Raw genomic sequence first — 22530 nt, forward strand, 5'->3', positions numbered from 1 at the left:
TTTAAAAAAAACAAAAGGGGCAGAGTAGGGAATTGAGAGACAGACACATACACTGTTGTTGTTGTTTTGACACAAATAACTCTTCTGTGTACACTAAACAGTGACAGTTTGGGTCATGGCTGATAATTCAGAATCATATATTTTGTGGATTGGTGGTAGTGCCAGCACCGCCTCAAGCTCATTACAAACTATGCACAAGAGATGGTGGTGGACTTCAAAAGAATAAAGAATTCCTCTCCCAAACCAGTTCACATGATGTTTTACTGATACCGTGTACTCAATATATAATGTTCTTCAATAACATGGCTCAAGTGGATACTCTCAATCACACTAATGCTGCTCCTTGTTATACTAATACTATATACATGTTGTATGACTAAAAATGCAATATGACTGCAATACAATATGTATGTTAAAACCGCAACAATAAACTAAAATCCATAGTAAAGGGTGTGTTTTCTATATACGCCACATTTTAAATGAACCCCTGGTTTCAAGACAATTTTTACAAAATATCACCACTGCCAACCAGTACCATAGTATAGTCATATACCTGTGACCAGTGGAGGCATAACCTTAATAAGAGCCAGACAAATAGTTAATGACTGTGCTACAAGATAAAAGTAAAAGGGATATCCTTTGTCCACAGAGAGAAATAATCAGCTGTTAACTTTGCACTTTCTAAAATGAAAAATCACTGTAATATTAATCACATCTTCAATTATTTCTTATCTTCTTTGGTATTACGGTGAGATAGTGATATCATTTTAGACTCATATGTACTGCTTTTTGTTTTGCTGTGGTGTATTCATTGGCTTTCTTTTTAGGTTATTTCCCTACAGTCTAATGTTGCAGATGTCCCTTTTTTAAATTACAGCAACTATTATGCTTATAATTTGGGCTTTAGAAAATATTTTAGAAATACTGAAGTTGTCACAGACACACGCCTCTTGGAAAATGTATAACAAACACCAAAAGAAAATCTCTGAAATACATTTTTTTCATATTCTATTAAGTTGGTTAACTGTTACATTTTCTATACATGTTAATTCATCAGCTTAAACGTGCGAATGCTGCTTCAAAGCCGTCTCCACTCTGCCAGAAAAAGAAATATGGATACCGAATCCGTGTCTTTGTTTCCGTTAGCCTGCAGCCCAAACCAAGTATAGATTCTAAATCAGCCAGTAAAATACAAATCACATTGAGCCTACACTTTTTATTGAAGAATATCAACTTGTTCCTAGTTGACTAAACCCCCTAAATTCTTAGAAATAAAGTACAACTGATTTGACCCATACACTGTCCTCATGTGTCCCTATTTACAATCAAACAGTGGCATAATTTTTTCAAACAACTGTACATTCTCACATTATACACATTATACTTGTAGGGTACAAAACTGAAAGCACACAGTAAAATACATTGCAATAGGAAGCTGGAGCAGCTGTGGCTTTATAATGGAATATGTTAATGCGCACATATTTCCGTGTGTACGGTAACCAAAGGAATGTGTCACACCAGTGTAGAGCCGTAATGATGTCAACTTGTTATTTACTTTCCAAATCTGAATGACTGAGCAAGGCGAAAGGAGAATTAATCAACCACTGTGTGACCGGGCAGGCGAAAAATAGTGGAGCGGTGGGGGAGGGGAAGCGGCTCAGAGGCCAGATAGGCAACATACACTACTAGACTGTACTGCACTACTACACGAAGATATCAAAGTGGGAATACACTATAGCGTGGGGTTTCGAGTGTGGTGTAGGAAAGTATACGTTGGACAACCAAATGTGTATTTTTGTGTTGTAAAAATACATGTAGGTGCACATTTAACGTACAGCAAGCATACAGTAGCCATGTGGTAACAACACAGTTGTTTAAGCATATCTAAACCAGCTGGTGGAGGTTCAAAGCCACTTATGGGCAGTAGGATATACACTATATAACCTATTAGTAAATTATTTAACTATAGGTTTGATAGTGTATCCAATAATCAGGTTTAAGGTCAGTTGCCTTCACCCTCCACCACCCGCCTCTCTCTCTCTGTTCTCTGTCTACGTCTCTCTCTCTCCCGCTGCCTGCTGCTGTCTCTCTCTCTCTCTCTCTCCCCGTTCCTGTTTCTCAGTGAACGGTGAAACTCCTCTGAGTAAACTCGCCTGCAGCCTGCAGCCACACAACCGCGGGTTCATTCCAACTTATCCGCCAGTTGTGAGCGTGTGTGTGTGTGAGTGTGAGCGACGACTGCTTTGTTAGCACACCCAATTAGTCGACAGTGAGTCACACGGCGGCGGTCGGAACTTGAAATATGACGATAGGCAAAATGGGAGGAAAGTCGTCGCGAGCCTGCTGAAGTTGGAGGCTCTCCTTGTGGAAGAGGAAGAGGTGGCGGCGGACACCACGAGTTCACTCTCACAATAAAAAAAGGTAAGCCAGTTAAAGTGGCATGGATTTTTTTTTTTTTTGGGTTGCTGCAGTGCACATCGGGCTGCTTCTGTGTCCGCGTGTGGGGTTATATGCGCGCGGAGGACAGTGCCATTCAGTAATATGGGTGATTATGGCGTAGATTAGGAGGTTGCCGGTACATCGCGTCGTCACCGTTTGACTCCACACGTGTGTTCAAATTCCTTGCTTGTGTCTTTTTAAAAATGTTCTCCAAACAACCTACTTTATTCTCTCACACACACGCACAATACACATTGGAAGCTGATCTGTGGACTACTTAAAAAAAATACAATAAGTTTTAGAGGTTGAACGTGAATTATTAAGATATGTACTTTGCACTTAATATCACAATAGAAAACCTCCACCACATTAAGTTGCACCAGTGCAATTTGAGTCAAGCTGAATATGAATGATATATATATATATATATATATATATATATATATATATATATATATATATATATATATATATATATATATATATATATATATATATATATGTTGCTGTGCATGAGTGGGGGGAAGACACAGCCACCACTCTCCAAGGGACAGCTCATCTTACTGTACAACTACAACGTTAAGCTGCCCCCTGACTGTATCAGCTGTAGCTGCTTTAAAGCACAACAGAGGCACCGACTTATCAAAAGAATCCCGTTTTGTTAAATGGGAAGCTCGGGGACATTCAGGTGTTCACAGAACACTTAACAAACCAGTCTAGTGACCTATCAAATGTCTTATTTTCCTCGGTAGTTATTGGGATAATGGGATGCAAGCATGTACAGACAGATTTAAGATGTCTAGCCCATGAGCATCAAAGTGTCTATTATCTCCATTAAGGACATGAGAAGGGTTCAGATGAAAATAAACCGCTGAAGCTGTTTGGCTGCTGTCTTGATCTGATTCGACTTCAATGGCCCAAATAATTAATGCCAAAGTGATGCCCCCGTTTTCTTCTTGACCTACTGACTGTTGTGTTGTTGTCTACTGGAACCAGGAGGAGGCATTTTAACAAAGAAGTTGCACTGAAGAAAACCTCTTTGTTTTGATATTTAGGTATTTAGTTTTGTAATAGTAAGCCAATGGACACAAGCTGGATGGCACCTAATCCTCTTCTCTTCATGAAATAACACAACTGTTGTGTTAATTGGATTTGATGGGCTGGGCAATATTTCAAGTTATTGTCTTCCTCTGGAATGGTATCGTGACAATAGGTTGGTGTAATAGGGCTGTCACTTTTTGAAAATATTGAAATTCACAATCGGCAATTTCGAGCTCAACCCACTTAACCGCATCCCAAGTTTAGTCCGGTTAGTTGTTTCAATGCATTGTTGACGTTGGGTCTTGGTAATGGTATATCGTAAGGCAGGTGGCAAACAGCATTACCGTTTCTCCTACTATTTTACACATATGATGGGAAATCCAAAATGATTTCCACACATTTCTTCTCGGACGGCTTTGTGTCACGATTGTTGGTTCTGCACAGCTCGCTAGGTTGCTCTATTAGAGCAAATTGGAGTGTCAGAGAGAGCCGCCGGGCATGCTACAGATCACAGCCTCCCAGAGGACTCGCACTTTCACACCGTTTAGTTAGCTAAGTATTTTAGCGTTAGGTGAACTCTGTCGAAACTGTAGTCAATGGATTGAGTACAGATTAAACATGAATAAAGCGTGACCGTCCTCTCATTTAGGCACATTTTCATAGTTTGAGATAATCTGGTAAACCTTTTTGATCTACTTCCACCGCAACATTTTCTCGTTGACTCCCTGACATTGATTTCAGCCGTATTGGCCGTTACTACCAGTGTCTTCACCGGTTCTGTCACCAGAGTTACAGACTTGCAGTCGGCCCTAATTTCAGCGGTTACAAAAACAGGTTTAGTGCCACCTATTTAACAAACAATAGGAGTTTTATTATGTCTTAACTGCACGTTTCAGACTACTTCACGTACTACATTTCCATTTATTGATCTCTAAATATGTTCTTCTATATTTTTTACAGAGCGAGTAGCCGTACGTTCTCTAAATTCTTTTATTGTCTTCTATTTCAGTGTTTCAGACGGCGGTCCGGTTACCTTTTGTACCGAGTCCTGCGAGAGCATAAATTGATAATGTTGTCGCCCTACAGGTTATTGTCCGTCTGCCTCTTGTTCAGTTACGGGATTTCAGATGAAAGTCTTTTGTTTCAGGGCTGCAGGTGATCTGACAAATGTGGGATGGCCTACCATATGTGAAGCATCATAACTCAGTCATCTGACAGCTCCGACGAGTTATTTAAGCGTAATCATTCCGATGAACTCGGTGAACTGAGGCACAGAAGAGACAATCCAACCTACGTTGTGTTAACGCTGTGTTCAAAACAGAGACGTATCCCCTGCTCATAAGTAGGGCAAGGAAGTCTCTGACAAAGCCCATGTCTGCCTAGCGGTGCTGCAGAGCTCTGTATCGGGGCTGTCCAAATATTTCTGTAGCAGTATTTATTTATGATATGGCCATTGGGGGAGGTGGGCCATTCTTTCCCTCCAAAAACAGTGTTGCATGGACGACCAGCCAACTGGCAGACTAGTAGTAGACTCTGAAATAACGGCCTTACTAGTTCAAGGCTATGGTTATTTATTTGGGTTTATTGTTGTCTGTGGCTCCTCGTGCGTATTTAAAGCAAGTAAGAGGAAGCACCATGCCTTAAGGTGTGTCGTGTTCAACTGTGTGTGTGTGTGTCTAGCAGCTAATTATTTGTCATGTTGTCTGAACCAGTTTCCTTCTTCATAGACTTGCCATTTGTTGTAAATAGAACATCCTCAGGAAGCGAGGAGTTAATCGCAGTTAAAATGAAACTTTTATTAATTGTACAGCCCCACAAACAGGCAATCTTATTTCTTAACATTTGAAGTAATGTAGAAGACGATTAGTTGCCATCGTCCTACGGTGTCCATTGTTTGTTTTTTTTAACTTTTTTTTTTTAAGGGAGGAATGTGTTTGAAGCACTGTTTACTGTTGGTGGATACTGTTCAGGAAGTTATGCAAGCACATGCACGCCAGAATGTGAAACTTCTTTTACCATTGTTTTCTTTTCACCCCTCCCCGTTCAGCCAGGTTATCTTGTCTGATGCTTTTGATTGTGTAGCAGTGGAGATAAATGTAAAGAAGAGTTATACAAAAACACGAAGGGAACAGCAGCAGTACTGTAACACGGATTCGTATCATTTTGTGCTGATGATTCAGTCATTCATGTCCATACAAGCACCGTCAGTCTACCATTGTCTGCGGAGGAAATGAATGGTACTTTCCCACATAGCACCTCCGTGACGCCACAGTATGACCGTTGCAGGCCCCTTAAAAAGGCAAAACAAGACTGATTGTGTTGCCGTATGTGTGTTGGCCTCTAGGAAACACGCTGGGAAAGCAGTGTTGCTGTTCAGTTGCTCAGTACATGTCTTTATAAATCCTGGTCACAACTCTCTAATAACCAGAGTCTGTGTGAAAATGTGCACCATTTTGCAGTATTCCCATATTGTTATTGTTATTACTCGTGTATGGTTTTGGCCAAGCAGCCGGCGGTTGGGTGCGTGTTGTTTCAGGAAAACTGAATGGCTTCGAGCGCACTGCTACGGAAACGAAACCCGCACCTGTAGACTGGCAGTGAGAGTTTAAATGTTGGCTGCTGCATGGTTTGTAGTTTCCTACGCCTTGTAGTTAGAAACTCGACGTCATACCACCGTCTGGCCTTGGTGGTGTACCAAAAGCCATGCAGAGTCCCCCTCTTATCCAGGTACTCTAAAGACGCGCTACACTTACAGCTGTGTGTAATTACACTAATGGTTTCCTAATTCCTTAACATCACATTTGTTATAACAGTGTGTAGTCTTTCTTCACCAGCACCCTGTGAAATAGTTTTTATTACAGGCGCTTAATGGTTTATTTATTGCCTCCCAGCAAGACTATATTTTTGGCGCAGAGCATCTTTATGAGATGGCATATGTACTTCAATATTAAAAAACAACAACCTGCTGTTGGTATTTCATGATAGCAGAATACACACACACACACACACACACACACACAGGAAGGGAAATGTGTGGTGAGCTGTGTCGCGGTGTGAATGCTCGGTAAAGAAACAGCAACAAGATCAGTGTTTCAGTTGTCTGCCTCGTTTGTTTGACCCTGATGTCAGATGGCGGGAAAGCTCAAGGAGAGCGGTGGGTCGGGTGGGGGGGATATTTAGGGTGGCATGAGAGCAGCTGTTGACGGAGAAGCGAGATATTCTGGTCACCATGGCAACACTTGTATTGCCCACATCGTGGTGCGTCTCTGTGTTTACAGCTCGTTTGTGCGAATCCTCATCCTGTCTGGCTGGAGGCCTCTGTTTCAGCCTCAAGGGCACTTCTTTCTTATTGTTGAATGAATGTAGTTCGTACGTCTACTCGACCAAACAAAGAAAAGGCTCGTGTTTTATAAAATCCTTTCTCTTGGCGAAGCCGTGCTTGTGTAAGCGCTCGTGAAGACATGCTGTACGTTCCCATAAAGATGTGATAGTTTCACTTCCCGTCGGCGGCGGAGACGACGACGGTCGCGTCCACAATATGTCAACACGGCCAGAAGACTGGCAAAGGTTCTCGCCATGAGCGGATCCTTTACTCTTGATTTTAAATGCACAGGAGCATAAAGGCACAAAGCGTGCACTGGCGTAGATTTGAAGCCACCTCATTCTACACACTCGTCTTTGTGTGAATTGGAGGGGTGACCCTGTATTCCCCAAGACACTCTTCGACGATTCGATCTAAGGATTCATCTGCCAATCTTGCAGTGGTGGAATAATGTGGTTATGAAACAAAGGATCATTCCATTCTGGCTGTACGGGGGTGCTGAGTGTCTTATTTGCCGTAGAAGTGCTTGGTTTTTGGAACCATCAAAGCTGCATCTGGGCAATAGCGGGAGGAAAGGATAAATAACAACGACATTAGGCGACTGTTTCAAAGAAAACGTGTATTGATCGTAGCACTCGCGTAAGAGTGCTCAATCATTTTGAATTCATGAACGTTTCTCGTAAATCAGCAGAGGGAGGCTCGTGTAAACAACTGTTTGTGGCTCTTTGCTTCCCCGTCGCTTCCCCTCTGTCTGTGCATTGCTACAATGGAGGGAAAATGGAATCGGGGCCAAAAGTTCTATTTACAACCTCAGAATGAAAGCTAAAAAAAACACGTCCGTCACTCTGTTTTTAGTACTTATGATAGTGCTGTATCCACACACGCACACTATACCGTGGATAAGTAAATTCTACATTCTAACTGTCAGATTTCCTGCGATACTGTGATATGAAGGGTTCTTATTTATTTTTTTTCTGTGCTGCACAGAGCATCAAAGAGCTCTGTGTCCCACAATCTCCTCCGCACCACGTTCACTTGCCACCCGCCCCCACACAGCCGTATACACATTCATGCCCCACAGCCACTGGCTCCCTGTGAGCCTAAATGCACATGTGAAACCAGGTTATTTTGAGCATCCCGAAAGAAAATGTGTGTTTTTAATGCTCTGCAATAACTCTGTTACTGTAGAAGCTGTCTTTACATGCAGCTGGTCAATAATCAGATCTGAGCTATACCCTCTCACAGCCGACATCATTGTTGTGTTGGTGGTAGCTGGAGGCCAAACAAAGGACGGGCTGCATGCAAACACAAACCTCTAAGTAGTGGGTTACACACAAATATTCAACTATTCGGATATTCATTTGTAGCGTATTTGGTTTTTATTAATAATAATAATACTAGGATATTCCCTTTTTTTTTTTTAACCTATTAGAATTACAAACATGCATAAAACACACCAACAAACGCTTTTTGAAAATGCTTCTAATTCAAAAACAAATACAAACAATACTTTAGAATACCCAAATTCTTAAACATCAATGCCTTTTAATTTTGAACGTAACTGTGGTCAGATGCCCTGTTACTATTTATTGCTGCTGTTAGCTTTGAAAGCACCGCAACGACCGAGAAACGGCTGATCGGTGCAGTTGAAACGAGGAGTCATCTGTACGATGTCACCTCGTTTCACTACAAAAACCTAATTAAGGAGGCAGCTGGCTGGAGGGAGCCCGGGAGCTGAAAGTCTCCTTCCTGCTGTTGGCTACATTATGTGCGATTTCCAGTAAATATCACAATATAAAACACGTGTCGTCTGTTTTTAAGTACAAATGTCGGAATAAGGCAAGTACTACTCGTCCGTCTCCAGTCTGATGTAACACATAGCCGATACAAACGTGGTCTGTTTTGTGGTGTTTTTGACCAAACACGTGACTGATTTTAATAAATGCTCAGATCTGCGTTAGTATGTTAGTGTTGCTGCAGATACAGGATGAAAGAAGGTCGGAATATTTCTGCTCTCATCTCGTCTAATTTCCAATCATTTACTCGTCAATATAATGAATCGGGATGTTTTGTTCCTTCTCGTGTGTTCATAATGCGTAGTCCAACAGTCTCTTCTTGGAACAGTGTTTGACTGCTGGCATCCTTCGTCTCTACAGAGAATACTAAATGACACCAATAGGCCAGTGGGAGTTGTCATTTCTATTTGACGCTAATGGCTCCAGCGTGAGGGCGGCTCTCAGGTCCTGATGCTCCTGATTTTATGGTTCCTTTCTGTGATCCTTGCTGTCTGTCACCCCCCCCCCCCCCCCCTCCCCCTCCCCGTTCATTCATTCCCCCGGGACAAAATACACTCGATGGTGGCGTCTGTGAATGTACAATTCTCTATTGATATGTAAAGAAAACAAAAACACGCCTAACACTCAGCTGTGAATCTACCGCGGTGTACATCAAAGACTGTAATTCTTGTGAGGATTACTCCATCGTGGCGTGTTTACAGTATCGCTGGCTGTAGTCGTGCACTAAATCCCCCCACAACTAATGTTACCCTGATGACCTCTTTCATTGTTAGCTGCTGAAGGAACCAGTAGATTAGGCCTAGTGGTTCCAAGGGTGGCCTGTGTGTGTGTGTGTGTGTGTGTGTGTGTGTGTGTGTGTGTGTGTGTGTGTGTGTGTGTGTGTGTGTGTGTGTGTGTGTGTGTGTGTGTGTGTGTGTGTGTGTGTGTGTGTGTGTGTGTGTGTGTGTGTGTGTGGGTGGAGAGCCAACAGACTGCAGGTTTTCCTTCCAACCGATCGCCTCAGCAGGTCATCTCACACACGACTTTACTTAAAGGCGTGTTAGTCAGTGGGCAGAGCCTCTGTTTGAGTGAAGACCTGCAGACGGTTGGCTCTCGCTCTCGCTCTCGCTCTCATAACGTGGGAGAAGTGTTTCCCCTGGAAACCGACGGCTCCCCTCCCCCACCGTTTGCCGACCTACATTGGCTGTCGCTAAGTGACTCATTGAGAGAGAGGCGAAGAATAATGCACAAATGGTTGTTGTGATTACCTGTGTGGAGATCATTATTTATCACCCTGCTACCATCCCCCCCCCCCCCCCCCCCCCTCCCCCCCTCTCTGATTCCCCTCCCCCGCTCTCGCTCCCTGCCCCCCCTCAAGACTGCAGCCCAACCAGAAGCTTCAAAGGCGGGTTTTTTACTCAGCAGAGCAGTTCAAGAGAAAATGGCTGCTGTTTCCAGGTCTTGTTTGCACATCTGTCAGGAGGTGACCGTTCAGGAGAAAATGGGGTCCCTGGTATGCCGGTTTTTCAACGTTATTCTTTTCAAAAACCCCTGCATGTGTAGGAGTCGTCTGGTTGTGTGGGTCTCGTCGCTCCATGATTTCTGCATTCACATGTTTATGTACAGAATGCGTTTTTATTTGGTTTGAGCGGCGGGCGAATGATTTTACACGATGAGCTCTATTTAGAGTGCTGTTCCCGACATGACGTGCTGTGGGATGTTTGTTTGTACCAGGGTAGCTGAAATCTAACAAATGCTGTTTAACTCGGCTCATCGCACACCAAATTGCTTTGCTGTCAGTTAATTTCTCTTTAATTAGTCTAATGTAGAATAACAGTGTTGTGTCTTTGAGGTCTATTTTAAGACGGATCAGGTTGAATCTGCAATTGGCTCTTTTATTGAATACTAGCCTCGATGAAAACGCCTTGTGGTGAAGCCGATCTCCAAGCTGGTGTGCGGGGAAGATAATTGTTCTTCTCTCCTCTCTGAAAATCCACATTCGTTCTTAGATATGGCCATCGACGGAATATACTTCCTTTAGTTGAACTGTCTCCAAGTGCTGTCATGTAATCCTTGGATTGTGCGCAAACCCTGTGAAATGTATTGCTTGGCTTCAATTCACAACATTATTTACCAAATTGATAATCATTACAGTTCTTAAGTAATACATTTGGACAGTTTTTATGTGCATGCTCAAATGTCTTGATTAGTTGTGGTTCTGTGATTGAAAAATGCAAAAAAAAACAACCAAAACACTGTTCACAGAACTCCTGTCAAAATGCAACGACGGTCTTCTATTACGTCGCTCCTCAGACTAATACGTTCTGTTCTTCACCATAAAGCTAAAGTTAATACTTTCTTAATGGCTATAAATGTTCCTGTGTGTGGTAAACCACAGACTCTGGTTGGGGAGCTGTGACGGTTCAGGAGTCATTCAGCTCGATCCTTTTTAATATTAGCAGATTCACAACTTCATGCAAAAGATAGCTTAACGTAATAACACTTCAATAGAGGGTAAACATACTTTGGATTGCAGTTGTGCGAGTAAAGCGTGAGTTGTTACACTTGTGAGGACGGATTTGATTAAAATTTGAATGCATCTGTTTGTCGGCTGAAGCCTGTCCTGTGTAGACCGAGCGTTACGGTATGAAGGCCTGTTGGTCCACAGCTTCAGGCTGTAATGTAATGCAGTCAGCTGCAGGTATGGATGGAGGCCTGGCGGTGGTGTAGTTTACCTTGTCAAGCAGTTGTAGAACACATCCTAAAGTTAACCCTAATGAGAGGACCACAGCAGGCGTTTCTCATCATTGCACATCCTGTGTATCCTCGTTCTTATCTGCAGCCCTCTGTTTCCATTTGGAAAAGTTGAAGGGTGTTTGAAATGCTTTCAAACTAATGTTAGAGACCACAAAATGAAAATAATAATAATTTAAAGCTACAGAAAACTTAAGTCATGAATTTAAAACTAAAAACGATCTGAATACAGATGATTCAATAATTGATTTTGTACTTAAATAAAGAAATCTTTGTTTCTCCGGTCAGGCAGTGTTTTTTTTCACACCAAGAACAATTGCTCATTTCCTCGTGTTAGTAATGTGTGATCGACAAGTCACTGGCCTAATGAGGGAACCATAGCTTTCAATATAACACTTCAGAGGAATAAAATAATGAGGAGTACAATAGCTTTACTAGTATGCAGTGCCACTTTCAGCCAGAATTGGGTAGAAAACAAACTGGGCTGGTAAACGAGATGTAGTGTAAAGAAAGGCTTGGCGGCTCCATTGTTGTGATGTCTCTTTTTTACAGCCAACATTAAACTGCCTGTTTTGCGGTTTTACATGAAAGCATCCGTCTTTGCCTCAGATACACACAGTGAGTGAGAACAACTCATTGTTTTGCCAAAGATGGGGTTGAATCGATCTGGTGCATGTAACGCATAATCTGTTGGTCTTTCCTCAGATGTATCGATAACCTGCTTCTAAAGGTTCCTGTTCCTTTGTTGTTGTTTTTCTAAGCTATAATATCCCATTATTGCTATAACCATAATCAAGGATGTGAGGTTTGAATGTCAATGTTGTGTCTTCTGTCTTTATCCCCTCCTTCCTCATGCTGGGTGAAGAGCGTCTTTGCAGCAGCAGCAGTCTTATAAGCATATGTTTTTTCCTTTCTTCTTTCAGAGGGATCATATCTTCAGGCTTTTGACTCGGCTTATTAATTCTGTGGCTAAACCTCAGAGCCGTTGCAGAACTTAGCATTTGTGTCTGCTTTCCCCCGGAGGGCACATTGTTTGGAAAAAGGAGGCTCGGCTGCCCAGGGAGTTGTTTAATGGATGGCGGCCATCATGGGCCCATCTGATAAAGGGATTACTGCTGCCGCCCTGCACCAACGGGACCCGAGCCCCTCCAGACTGCTCGTTGATTACGTTTCCAATTGTTCGGCATGTAGCGGCGGCGGCGGCCTCGCTTTGATGTGGCCGGAGCCCTAGTCATAAGATGAACAGAAACACAGTGGCAGCGGTCAAATCGGGGCACAGTGGCTAATGTAGACCAGCTTAGTGTTGTGAGTTCTGGCAGAATACGGCACCGAGTATTTGCCTTTGAGTCCGACTTTTGTTTGTTGGTGTTTATACGAGAATGAGAATGTGTGAAACGTTGAGATGAAAGCGGTATTTGCTCGTTTTCAGGAACATTTTATGTGACGTTCTGCTTTGTTGACGTTGTCGCAGGATTGAACTTAAAGGTCACCTGTGGAGTCTTTGACCTCCAGTAGCACGACGGAGCGGTTTATTCATGAGCCCGTTGCCATACACAGCCCCACTTATGTGTGTTAACACAAATACAATGACTTACAAGTGGCTGCAATGCGCCAACGAACACAGGGAAGAAAAAGACTGCTCGCTGGAAAACATTGATGTAAACAATACAGGTTTTTAAGTTTACAATCAGCTTTGCAAATGGAAAGAAAAACACACAAAGACGTTGATTTTGTGGCTGAGCGGTTGTTATAGTTCCAGCTCTTAGCATGTCTGCCGCGGTGCAATGAAGGCAGCCTCCACATCTGAAAGAATATACCGAGGTGAAGGTGAATAATTCATGTTGTGTAACATGTTCAACCCCTCTGGCCGGATGCCCGCTGGTAATTGGGACAACACCATTCTCTGTCTGTTTTGCTCCATCTCTCTTGTTGCTATGCTACCAGAAGGGGAACTTGAGTGGGCCTGGACAGTGTTTTCGGAGTGGAAGTTGGACAACCATGCAGCCTTCATACCTGACACCACCCCCCCCCCCCCCCGGTTATTTCTCTTCGTATTCTCGGTTGAATGTGTGTCCTGTAGCTTCCCACTGGGAGAGCAGGAAACGGTTGTAACACACGATGGTTATTAATGTGTTATGACTCATTCTCAGCTTGCTGTTGGTTTCTTTTGTTTTGCGTTTGAACCATAACCTGCTTATTGTGCAATATTGTTCTGTACTGCACATTTGTGAATGTTGACATTCTGTGTGTGTGTGTGGGTGTATAAACAATGTTCCATCTACCATGTCCTCGTAAAGCATATGCGTGAGCCTTTGGGAAATGATTAACTCGACAGTATTTTTGCTATCAGCCTGAGGAAAAAAACTAATTGCCTTTCTGTTCCTTCGGCTCTCTTCAGCTTTGAGACATTCTCGATTGAAATGTTATCATGAGCTCTGTTAAACACCGCTATTTGTTGAAAATAACTCATCGTGCTGGCTGCTATGAACACATTGCCTCTTGGCCTCCTCTGTCGTTCACTAGACGGGCAGTGGACAGGCATTTAATATCCTTACTTCTTTATCGGGGCTCTCTCCATCTAGATGGTTGGCCGGGTCACTAATGGGAAGCGCCATTCAGTCCTCAATGAAAGCCAAATGGATGCAGACACTCCCATTAGGCCGCAGAGGAGAGGTTCAGCACTAGACATGGCTTTACAGGTGAAGGGGCCGAGCCACAGGAAGGAATCGGGCGAGAGGGAGCATGTGGCAACAGAGGCTGGACATTAGAATATGTTGGCTCACGGCTGCGTCACTAAACAAGGGTCACGACAGATATACGTCTATTTTTATTGGAGTGTGATGGAGATATCTGTTTTTAGAATGGCTTAAAGAATATGTGATATGCGAGACCACAGACCTTAATATTTACCTCAACTCCCATTTCTGATTATATTTTCAGGAGTGAGCTCAACCTTCCAACATACCTCCCCCCCCCTCCATTGGGCTAAGATGAGTATTACCAGTGACGAAGTGAACTTCTTGGTCTACAGATACCTCCAGGAATCAGGTTTGTCTCTAAACACTGATGCGTGTGCTGAAAGATTATCTGACCACTGTCTAAAATATGTAGTTATTATAAACAATCTCAGGCGCATCATCGGCTATTGTTTATGTTGTGCGTGGTGAAACATGGTCGCTTGCATGACGATATTTCCACCTCAGCTTGAAGTGGATGGAAATATACAGAATGATAAAAGGACCGAGTGTGTTTGTGGTCCTCCTCCTTCAGCCAGATGGAAATAAACAGCGCATTCAGCTGTAATACCAACACCTTGTGGATGCACAGAATATTGCTCCTTAGACGTCAACATGCCGTTCACTTCTTCGATAGAATCCGGATCAATGATTCAAATCCTAGCTGCTGTGTTTTATTACCGGCAGAATACAAGCTACTAGTCGGTCAACATTGCCATTGGCATGCCTTATTATACTCTCCAATGTCATACTTGTTATGCCATGCGGTTCTTCTATTCATTCACCGTCAGCTTTGTTTGTGTCCAACAAGACTTTTCTTTTGAGTATTTGTGTTTCGTTTGTGCACATTTTGTGCCCGTTGATGACTGTGAATGGTGTTTTTGTTTTCAGGTTTCTCCCACTCAGCGTTCACCTTTGGCATTGAGAGCCACATCAGCCAGTCGAACATAAATGGAACACTAGTGCCCCCTGCAGCCCTCATCTCCATCCTGCAGAAAGGGCTCCAGTATGTGGAGGCCGAAATCAGCATCAATGAGGTGAGAGCGGGGAACCTCCCACAGATGTTTTCTATAGAACACCCAGTAGGAAACGCGTTTCACGTCTATACTTGATCATTAACGGGGAAACGCACCTCTGGACAAGTCACTAATGCACAGTGCCTCATGATGCGTTATTTACCTGCTGTTGTCCCGACAGGACGGCACAGTCTTCGACGGGCGGCCAATCGAGTCGCTGTCGCTCATTGACGCGGTGATGCCGGATGCGGTGCAGACGCGGCAGCAGGCCTTCCGTGACAAGTTAGCCCATCAGCAAGCGGCCTGCGCCATGGCCGCTTCGACCTCTGGACACCAGTCGAACGCACCAAAGAATGGAGAAGCCACCGTCAATGGGGAGGAGAATGGCACTCACAACATGAGTACGTTGAGTCTTCTAAATACCAATTATCTAAAAAAAAACAGCAGTTCAAATTGTAATTGTAAAGGTTTTAATACAAAATAGACAGACATTAGCGTTTCAAACATACCGTTGCGTCCTCACTATGATATGATTCTGAATGTAGGACATTTTCAAAGGCACAGCAGGCAGGAGTTGCTCCATCTGTGCTGTGTTTTGGCTCTGTGCTGTCATAAGGATGCAGCCTAGCGGTTGCATTACTACACCTACCAAATCAACAGTTTTGGGTCCAAATTATCGCGCAGTTTTACGCGGCGATACAAAAGCAGCTGCGTGGGTTTAGCTTTGTTTGTGAGAGAGGCGTCGATCAGGTGGCGCTCTAGACGAGTGCGAGAGGAGTGGATGTTTGTGTCGGCACATCCCCGAGGAATTTGATTCAAAGGTGTGGATGTAACAGGAAGAGTCGGGTGTAAGGTCTCACTGCCTGTCTGGCTTTCACATGGTAGAAATGATCTTTCACATATTCCTCTACTGTGACTTGGTTCTCAGTATACGGTAATAATTGTGTGCACTCCAAGTGGGTCAGGGATACATAATGAAACGGCACATACACTAGTAGAGACACAGATTATTGTATTGAATATCTTTCTGTTATTTAACGGTAGCCATTCGCCACCTGAAACGTTTATTAGAGGTACATTCACCAGCATTTTATGTATAGTACTCATAGCATGCGGTGACATGTGTGTGTTTGCAGGCATGTGTTGATGCATATATTAACGTGTGTGTGTGTGTGTGTGTGTGTGTGTTTATCTGTCCATCTGGGTGCTCTCAGATAACCACAGTGAGTCCATGGAGATGGATATAGATGTGGAGATACCAGCCAGTAAAGCCACAGTGCTCCGCGGCCATGAATCTGAAGTGTTCATCTGTGCCTGGAACCCCGTCAGCGATCTGCTGGCCTCAGGGTGAGTCCCCGTCTGTGCTGAAACAGATCTTTAGCAGGGCTGCATGAGTCATACTGTATTGTATGCACGCGTTCGCCCCCTTTTTTTTTTTTAATATGTAAGATATATGACCTCATAAGATCCATTGCCGGCAGCTTATATTCCAACAATCCTTGCGTTGGTCTTCTGTTCAGCTCGGGGGATTCCACCGCCAGGATATGGAACCTGAACGAGAACAACAACTCCAACACCACCCAGCTGGTGCTGCGCCACTGTATCCGAGAAGGAGGCCAGGACGTCCCCAGCAACAAAGACGTCACCTCACTAGACTGGAACGTAGGTTCCCGATCACCCGTCCACGTCGTTCCTCTTCTACGTTTACCTTTTTAAACAGACCGTGTAGCTTAAAGACGGTTAAGTAACAACTCTGACGTCTTTCCATCCGACAGAGCGACGGGACTCTGCTGGCGACGGGCTCGTACGATGGCTTCGCCAGGATATGGACAAAGGATGGTACGTCCTCCCATCATTCCAGCTCGGTGTTGTTTCCTCGGTCACTAGGTTTATGACATTGTTATTGTGAATAATGCAACCTCTGTGACAATTTTTTGAAGGATCATTTCTAAAAGAAATGGATATGGCTCTTATCCGTTAGGGAATCTGGCAAGCACCCTGGGACAGCACAAAGGGCCCATATTTGCACTCAAGTGGAACAAGAAGGGGAACTCTATTCTCAGTGCTGGTGTAGATAAGGTATTTCATAATGGCCCTCAAGCATTGATTTGTGTCTTTCAATAATAAGATCCTCATGTGTTTTTTTGTTTTTTTTACCAGTCCTAGGGCTTGAAATTGACTTTCTTTTTAAACATCAGCCAAAGTGTAAATCTGCAACATATAATTCTTCTGGTATCCATAAACTACAGTGCAAACTGCACCGTTATCAGTAAATCTTCAAGATACAGACAGAGAACGCCTGGAATCATTAGATGTCATTGAATATTTCACACGTTCTCTCATTGTAGCAGCAACAACGAGTTATTTGGTTACAAGGTATTTGCATTGATTGCACATTTGTTCGCGCTACAGTGACATGAACTGCAGATAAACTTATTTTATGAAGGACTCTTTGAAAATAAAGCCGTATTAAGAGGCACGGAGGAGTTGAACAGGCAGATAAAAGAAAATGGTCTTACGAAGGCGCACACACCAAAGACGATGAATGTGACAGCAGCTGACTGCATCGGTCATTTTCTTTCACCCTGCCTACCGATTTGGTGGGATTTATTTCAAGCCCTGGTAGTCCTTCAGAGTACATTTTAAAGAACCCTTCTTTATTCTTCATAATGTTGCGTTCGTAGTTTGAAAACACTCAATTCTATTTTCTAGACGACAATCATTTGGGACGCGCACACGGGAGAAGCCAAGCAGCAGTTCCCTTTCCACTCAGGTAAAGCGAGTTCACTATTTCCACCGAAAACAATAAGAGCGAATCATTGCTGTTATTAATAAACAGGATGTAAAGTGTTTCCCGCTCAGTTGTGCTCGTATTATGGGCTCGTAAACCTCTGAACCCTTAATGGGTGCGTTCCAATATCCCACAGCCCCGGCGCTGGATGTCGACTGGCAGAACAACACCACCTTTGCCTCCTGCAGCACAGACATGTGCATCCACGTATGTCGCCTTGGCAGCGACCGGCCCCTCAAGACCTTCCAGGGCCACACGGTGAACAGCTTTTCTATGTCCGCTCGTCTGACCTCGCACCGCGCTCCCTCCCTCGACCGTCCCGCTAACGACTTCTGTGTTATTTTGCAGAATGAAGTTAACGCCATTAAGTGGGACCCGTCAGGTATGCTGCTGGCCTCCTGCTCAGATGACATGACCTTAAAGGTAAGACTAGCCCTCAGTCTGTGGAGCCTTAAAGACGACGACAAACCCGAGTGGTAATTTGTATTCAGTCAAATCTCTGCTGTTGCTGTGTCTCCCTTGAACACAGATTTGGAGTATGAAGCAGGAGTCCTGTGTCCACGACCTCCAGGCTCACAGTAAAGAGATCTACACTATCAAGTGGAGCCCCACAGGCCCCGGCACGAGCAACCCCAACTCCAACATCATGCTCGCCAGGTGGGGAATGTCTCGCACATAACTCACATTTAGTACCGTATAGGGCAACCACCCACGCTGCTCACTTTTGAAAGGGAAGTCCAAGGTAGTGTGCTAAGAACAAACTGTGTATAATGTGGGTGTACCCTTGTCTTTATTTATATATACTGTATGTGTGTGTGTGGGACACTTGTCATAGCCTGGCATTCAGAAGAAATTGAGTTCAAAACAAAATCCTAGTGCTGGTTATTGTCAAAGCCCGACACCCTGACCCAGATGTGCATGCGTGTGTAAATGGTGTAGTTCAGGTACCACAGGAATTTACAGTCCAGGGTACCTGCCTGTAATTCACTTTAGAAATGATACTGCCATCATTGCCACTGCTTGGAAGGAACTTCCTAATCTTAAGTAAATGTTGGAACAGTACGTGTGCGATACATTTGTGATTGATTTCAGTTTTGCTCACTGCATAATATCCTTCCAAGTTCGCTCTCACTTGTTGCTAAGGGCACCCATAGGAGATTAATCCTGCCTGTTTATACCTCGGTGAAGAAGACGTGTTAATTGAAATCAGCCTCCCTTTTTTTTATCGTCATTTGTTTTCAACAGCGTCTCGGTGTTGGGGTCACAGACGCTCACTGTTTGTCACTTTCTTTTGTGAAGTTCACACATTTGTTGAAATGCAAAGTGTGACCTCTTTGTGTAGTTTTTCTCCTTAAAGGAGTCCGGTGCTAACAAAAACAAATGACGATCCGTAGCTTCTTAAGATGTGTTATTGGTTCCTTTTTTTTCTCTTTATTAGCTGTTGGTGTTCATTCACTGCATCACAAATCTGGATACAAAGAACGCTTTTTAAAGGCATCTTGCAGGCACAGAAGAAATGGGTTGTTTCGGTCATATTTATGACAAGCACATGTTAGAAATCCTTGTTTCTGCTCTCGTATCTGATCAGTGCACTCTGTCTCCTTCACTCCCACAGCGCCTCTTTCGACTCGACGGTTCGACTGTGGGACGTCGAGCGAGGGGTTTGCATTCACACGCTGACCAAGCACCAGGAGCCCGTCTACAGCGTGGCCTTCAGCCCCGACGGCCAGCACCTGGCTAGCGGCTCCTTTGATAAGTGTGTCCACATCTGGAACACCATGGTAAGCGTCTGATTTACACGGCCCCCAAACGGCAGATAAGATTCATTGTGATTGCTGTCAAGAGTGGTTCATTAATTCCCCTGCACTCTCGTGTCAGACTGGAGCCTTGGTGCACAGCTTCAGGGGCACCGGTGGTATTTTCGAGGTGTGCTGGAACAGCATCGGGGACAAAGTTGGTGCCAGCGCGTCGGACGGCTCGGTAAGCCACGGCCATTTTGACGATGGAGTGATTTGTTGCTCCTTTACGTCTTTACTATTCGGTTTTACTAGTACTTTGAAGACATGCTGCTCAAAGCGTATTAGTAATGCTGCCTAAATCTTTACCTTCCAGGTATGTGTTCTTGATCTCCGAAAATAGCCGACTTGAGACTTTGATGATGAGTCCTGGAATGTGCAGCAAATTGCCTTTTTCTGACATCAGCGAGCACACTCTCATTGCTCAAGAAGAGCAGTACGGTGGAGCGAAACAAAACCCCTCACAGGAGTACAACCAGATGACTGCAGCAGCCTCTGAGGACTTCCGTGCACCTTACAGTTTGTTGATGAGTGTTTTACGATACGCCTATTGGAAACATAATGGAAGCCGGTTAAGAGATCCCCAAGACTGGACTGAATCCAACTCCCTGGGTGCATCCGTGTTTTAAAGGTTTCTAATGAGAAAGTGCGATCCCTCCGGGCCACTGGTCCAGCTGTTATCGGGTTGTAAGGGTGGAAAACACAAAAGACGAGTTTTATATAAAGAGAAAAGTGTTAATGAGACACGTGTTTGGCTGTAAGAGGGAACAAATTATGAAAGAAAGGTTGTGGTTTTAGAATTGCTCTGAGCAAAATGTTACCTCATGTCCAAAATGAACTGACGTGGGACGTGATAACAGTAACACCAATGCTGAAGCACCGGTATTGTACGATGACAGGGTGCTTAACTTCTTCCCAGCGGAGAATAGATTGTTTCAAGAGTACTTCTTGCGTTGTTGTTGTTGTTTTTTTCTCCCACAGACGGACTTTTGAAAATCCAAATTGAATGTGCCGCTGCAAGGTAGTTCTCAGCTCCCGTCTAACATCAGGTCAACAAAAAGGAAAACCTGCCAAGAAACGGTCCCAACCTCCTAAAATGACCCGTTCCATTCACGCGAGATTAGAAAATGTCATTTTGTGGACAAGATGTGAAAAGTGTGGTTTACAAAGAGAATTTTCTCCCTTTTTGGATGTAAATTTCAGAATGTAAAGATATGTAAATTAGATTAATACACAGACTTATATACTGTGTATATATGTTTATATACAGTACACTTTATTGCCATTCTGTAGGGGCTCATTAATGGCTAGAGCCGTCACATCTTTGCTGATAATAACGTGACGAGACCTCTTTTTAAATGAAGCGCATGCGTCATCAGCTTCTTTTAACCGTCTTTTTCAACTGGGCCAATCATATCCAATGCATCGGGTTGTTTTGTTTTTCAAGGAGTCACAAATTGCTTTTTGTTAAGCAGCTTTGCTTTTTCCACCATTGATCCCTGATGCCGTGGAAGAAATGTGTGCCTCACTACCGGCATTCAGGGAGTTACCTGGTCAACAGTATGGGAGATAATATGGGTCATCGCAGTCTCCTGCTTGGTTTTCTGCTTTATCTTTGTATTGTTTGTGGAACAGGACACCACGGGACCATGCGGACCTGAGCAGGAAAACAACTACAGCTTCAAATAGCATTACCATGGTTTCTCTTTGGCACTCTCCTCTGAACAATCAGAAGGTGGAGGTCAAGCAAAAGTCCTACTTTTGCTAAAAGAAGAGCTATGATTGGTCTGGTTAATGCCGTTTAAAATGCACGGGTTGTGAGTCGAGCTGCATAGGTGTGCACTAAGTGTGGCTCCATCTGCTTAGTGGGATCTCGTGGAAAAGACAGAATCTTCAAATTAACTTGCCGCCATTTTGATTTGCCTTTCATTCAACGTCTGCTACAGCAATGTGAAGAGCACTTTTTTTAATGGTGGGAACAGCAAATGTTCAAATCTTGCTAAAAAGTTGAAGGGCCAATGTTTTATTTTTGTCTTTTTTTTTTTTTTTTTTTAATGTCACAATTGGATGTTATTGGGTGGTTCATCGTTTTCTGACTTTTTCATTTGCTGAGAGCCATTATTGTCTGTGTCAGACTGAGAGTTGGGCTGTGGGTTGGTGGAGGAGCCCGGTGTGGAATAAGTGCTGCGACGGCTACTGTCTCTCTCTCGCACCTGGTCCAGGGTGCAGTCACCCGTTTCCATGACAAAACGTTGAAGTCATTCAGTGTCTCAAATAAATCACTCTATTTTGATATCAGAAACCACGGAGCCTGTGTCTTTAATTCTGTGTTTTTTTTCTGAGCACAGCAGTATTTTATTTGTCTGCAACGACTTAAAAAACATTAAGAAAGTGTCACCAACAAAACCTTAAGAAATACTTTTGAAATTGAATACAGTATAAAATAGATGTGTGCAAAAATACAAGGTGGACAACTAGGAAAAAAGAAGTCTAATTAGCTTATTACATTCTGCTTTGAGAGCTTAGTGACAGGAGTGCACATCACAAAACCAGCGCACATCTAATTGCCTGGAGGTATTTTCCCTCAAGCACATTTTTAAAGGTCAGCCTGTGAGTTAATAATGTAAAAATGTGAGGTTTGTTCTGTTGACTGACTGCTACAAGAGACGGTGAAGTAGCTTTGGGAGTCAACGAGTCTGCGATGTTACGCTACACTACTGCAGACAGATTACAAAAAGTTTAGGAAGGAATAAAAGGCTTAGAATAAAGAATTAGACTTTACTTTGTTGTACCAACTAATGAAATCTCATGACCAGTTAATATCTGGGGGGGGGGGGTCTCAATGGGATAATGGCAGCTAA

At 43.6% G+C, this 22530-nt stretch overlaps 1 protein-coding gene across 2 annotated transcripts; it reads left to right on the forward strand.

The window, feature by feature from the left end:
• Window positions 1-2148: 2148 nt before the first annotated feature.
• Window positions 2149-21963, forward strand: tbl1x (transducin beta like 1 X-linked). Of its 2 annotated transcripts, XM_079169973.1 has the most exons (15): window positions 2149-2421; window positions 14272-14379; window positions 14958-15103; window positions 15264-15483; window positions 16297-16429; window positions 16603-16744; window positions 16858-16921; window positions 17064-17161; window positions 17795-17855; window positions 18010-18131; window positions 18222-18296; window positions 18403-18530; window positions 19489-19654; window positions 19752-19853; window positions 19986-21963. In XM_079169973.1, exons 2-15 carry the CDS (start codon window positions 14322-14324, stop codon window positions 20010-20012), a joined length of 1542 nt encoding a protein of 513 aa, XP_079026099.1. In that variant the 5' UTR covers window positions 2149-2421; window positions 14272-14321; the 3' UTR covers window positions 20013-21963. The 2 variants fall into 2 exon arrangements, with proteins under 2 accessions (XP_079026099.1, XP_079026100.1); XM_079169974.1 differs by lacking the exon at window positions 14272-14379 and having other exon boundaries at window positions 2385-2421.
• Window positions 21964-22530: the final 567 nt, after the last annotated feature.

Source organism: Pholis gunnellus (genome assembly GCF_910591455.1).
Source record: "Pholis gunnellus genome assembly, chromosome: 12".
In the NCBI taxonomy this organism is placed as follows: Eukaryota; Metazoa; Chordata; class Actinopteri; order Perciformes; family Pholidae; genus Pholis; species Pholis gunnellus.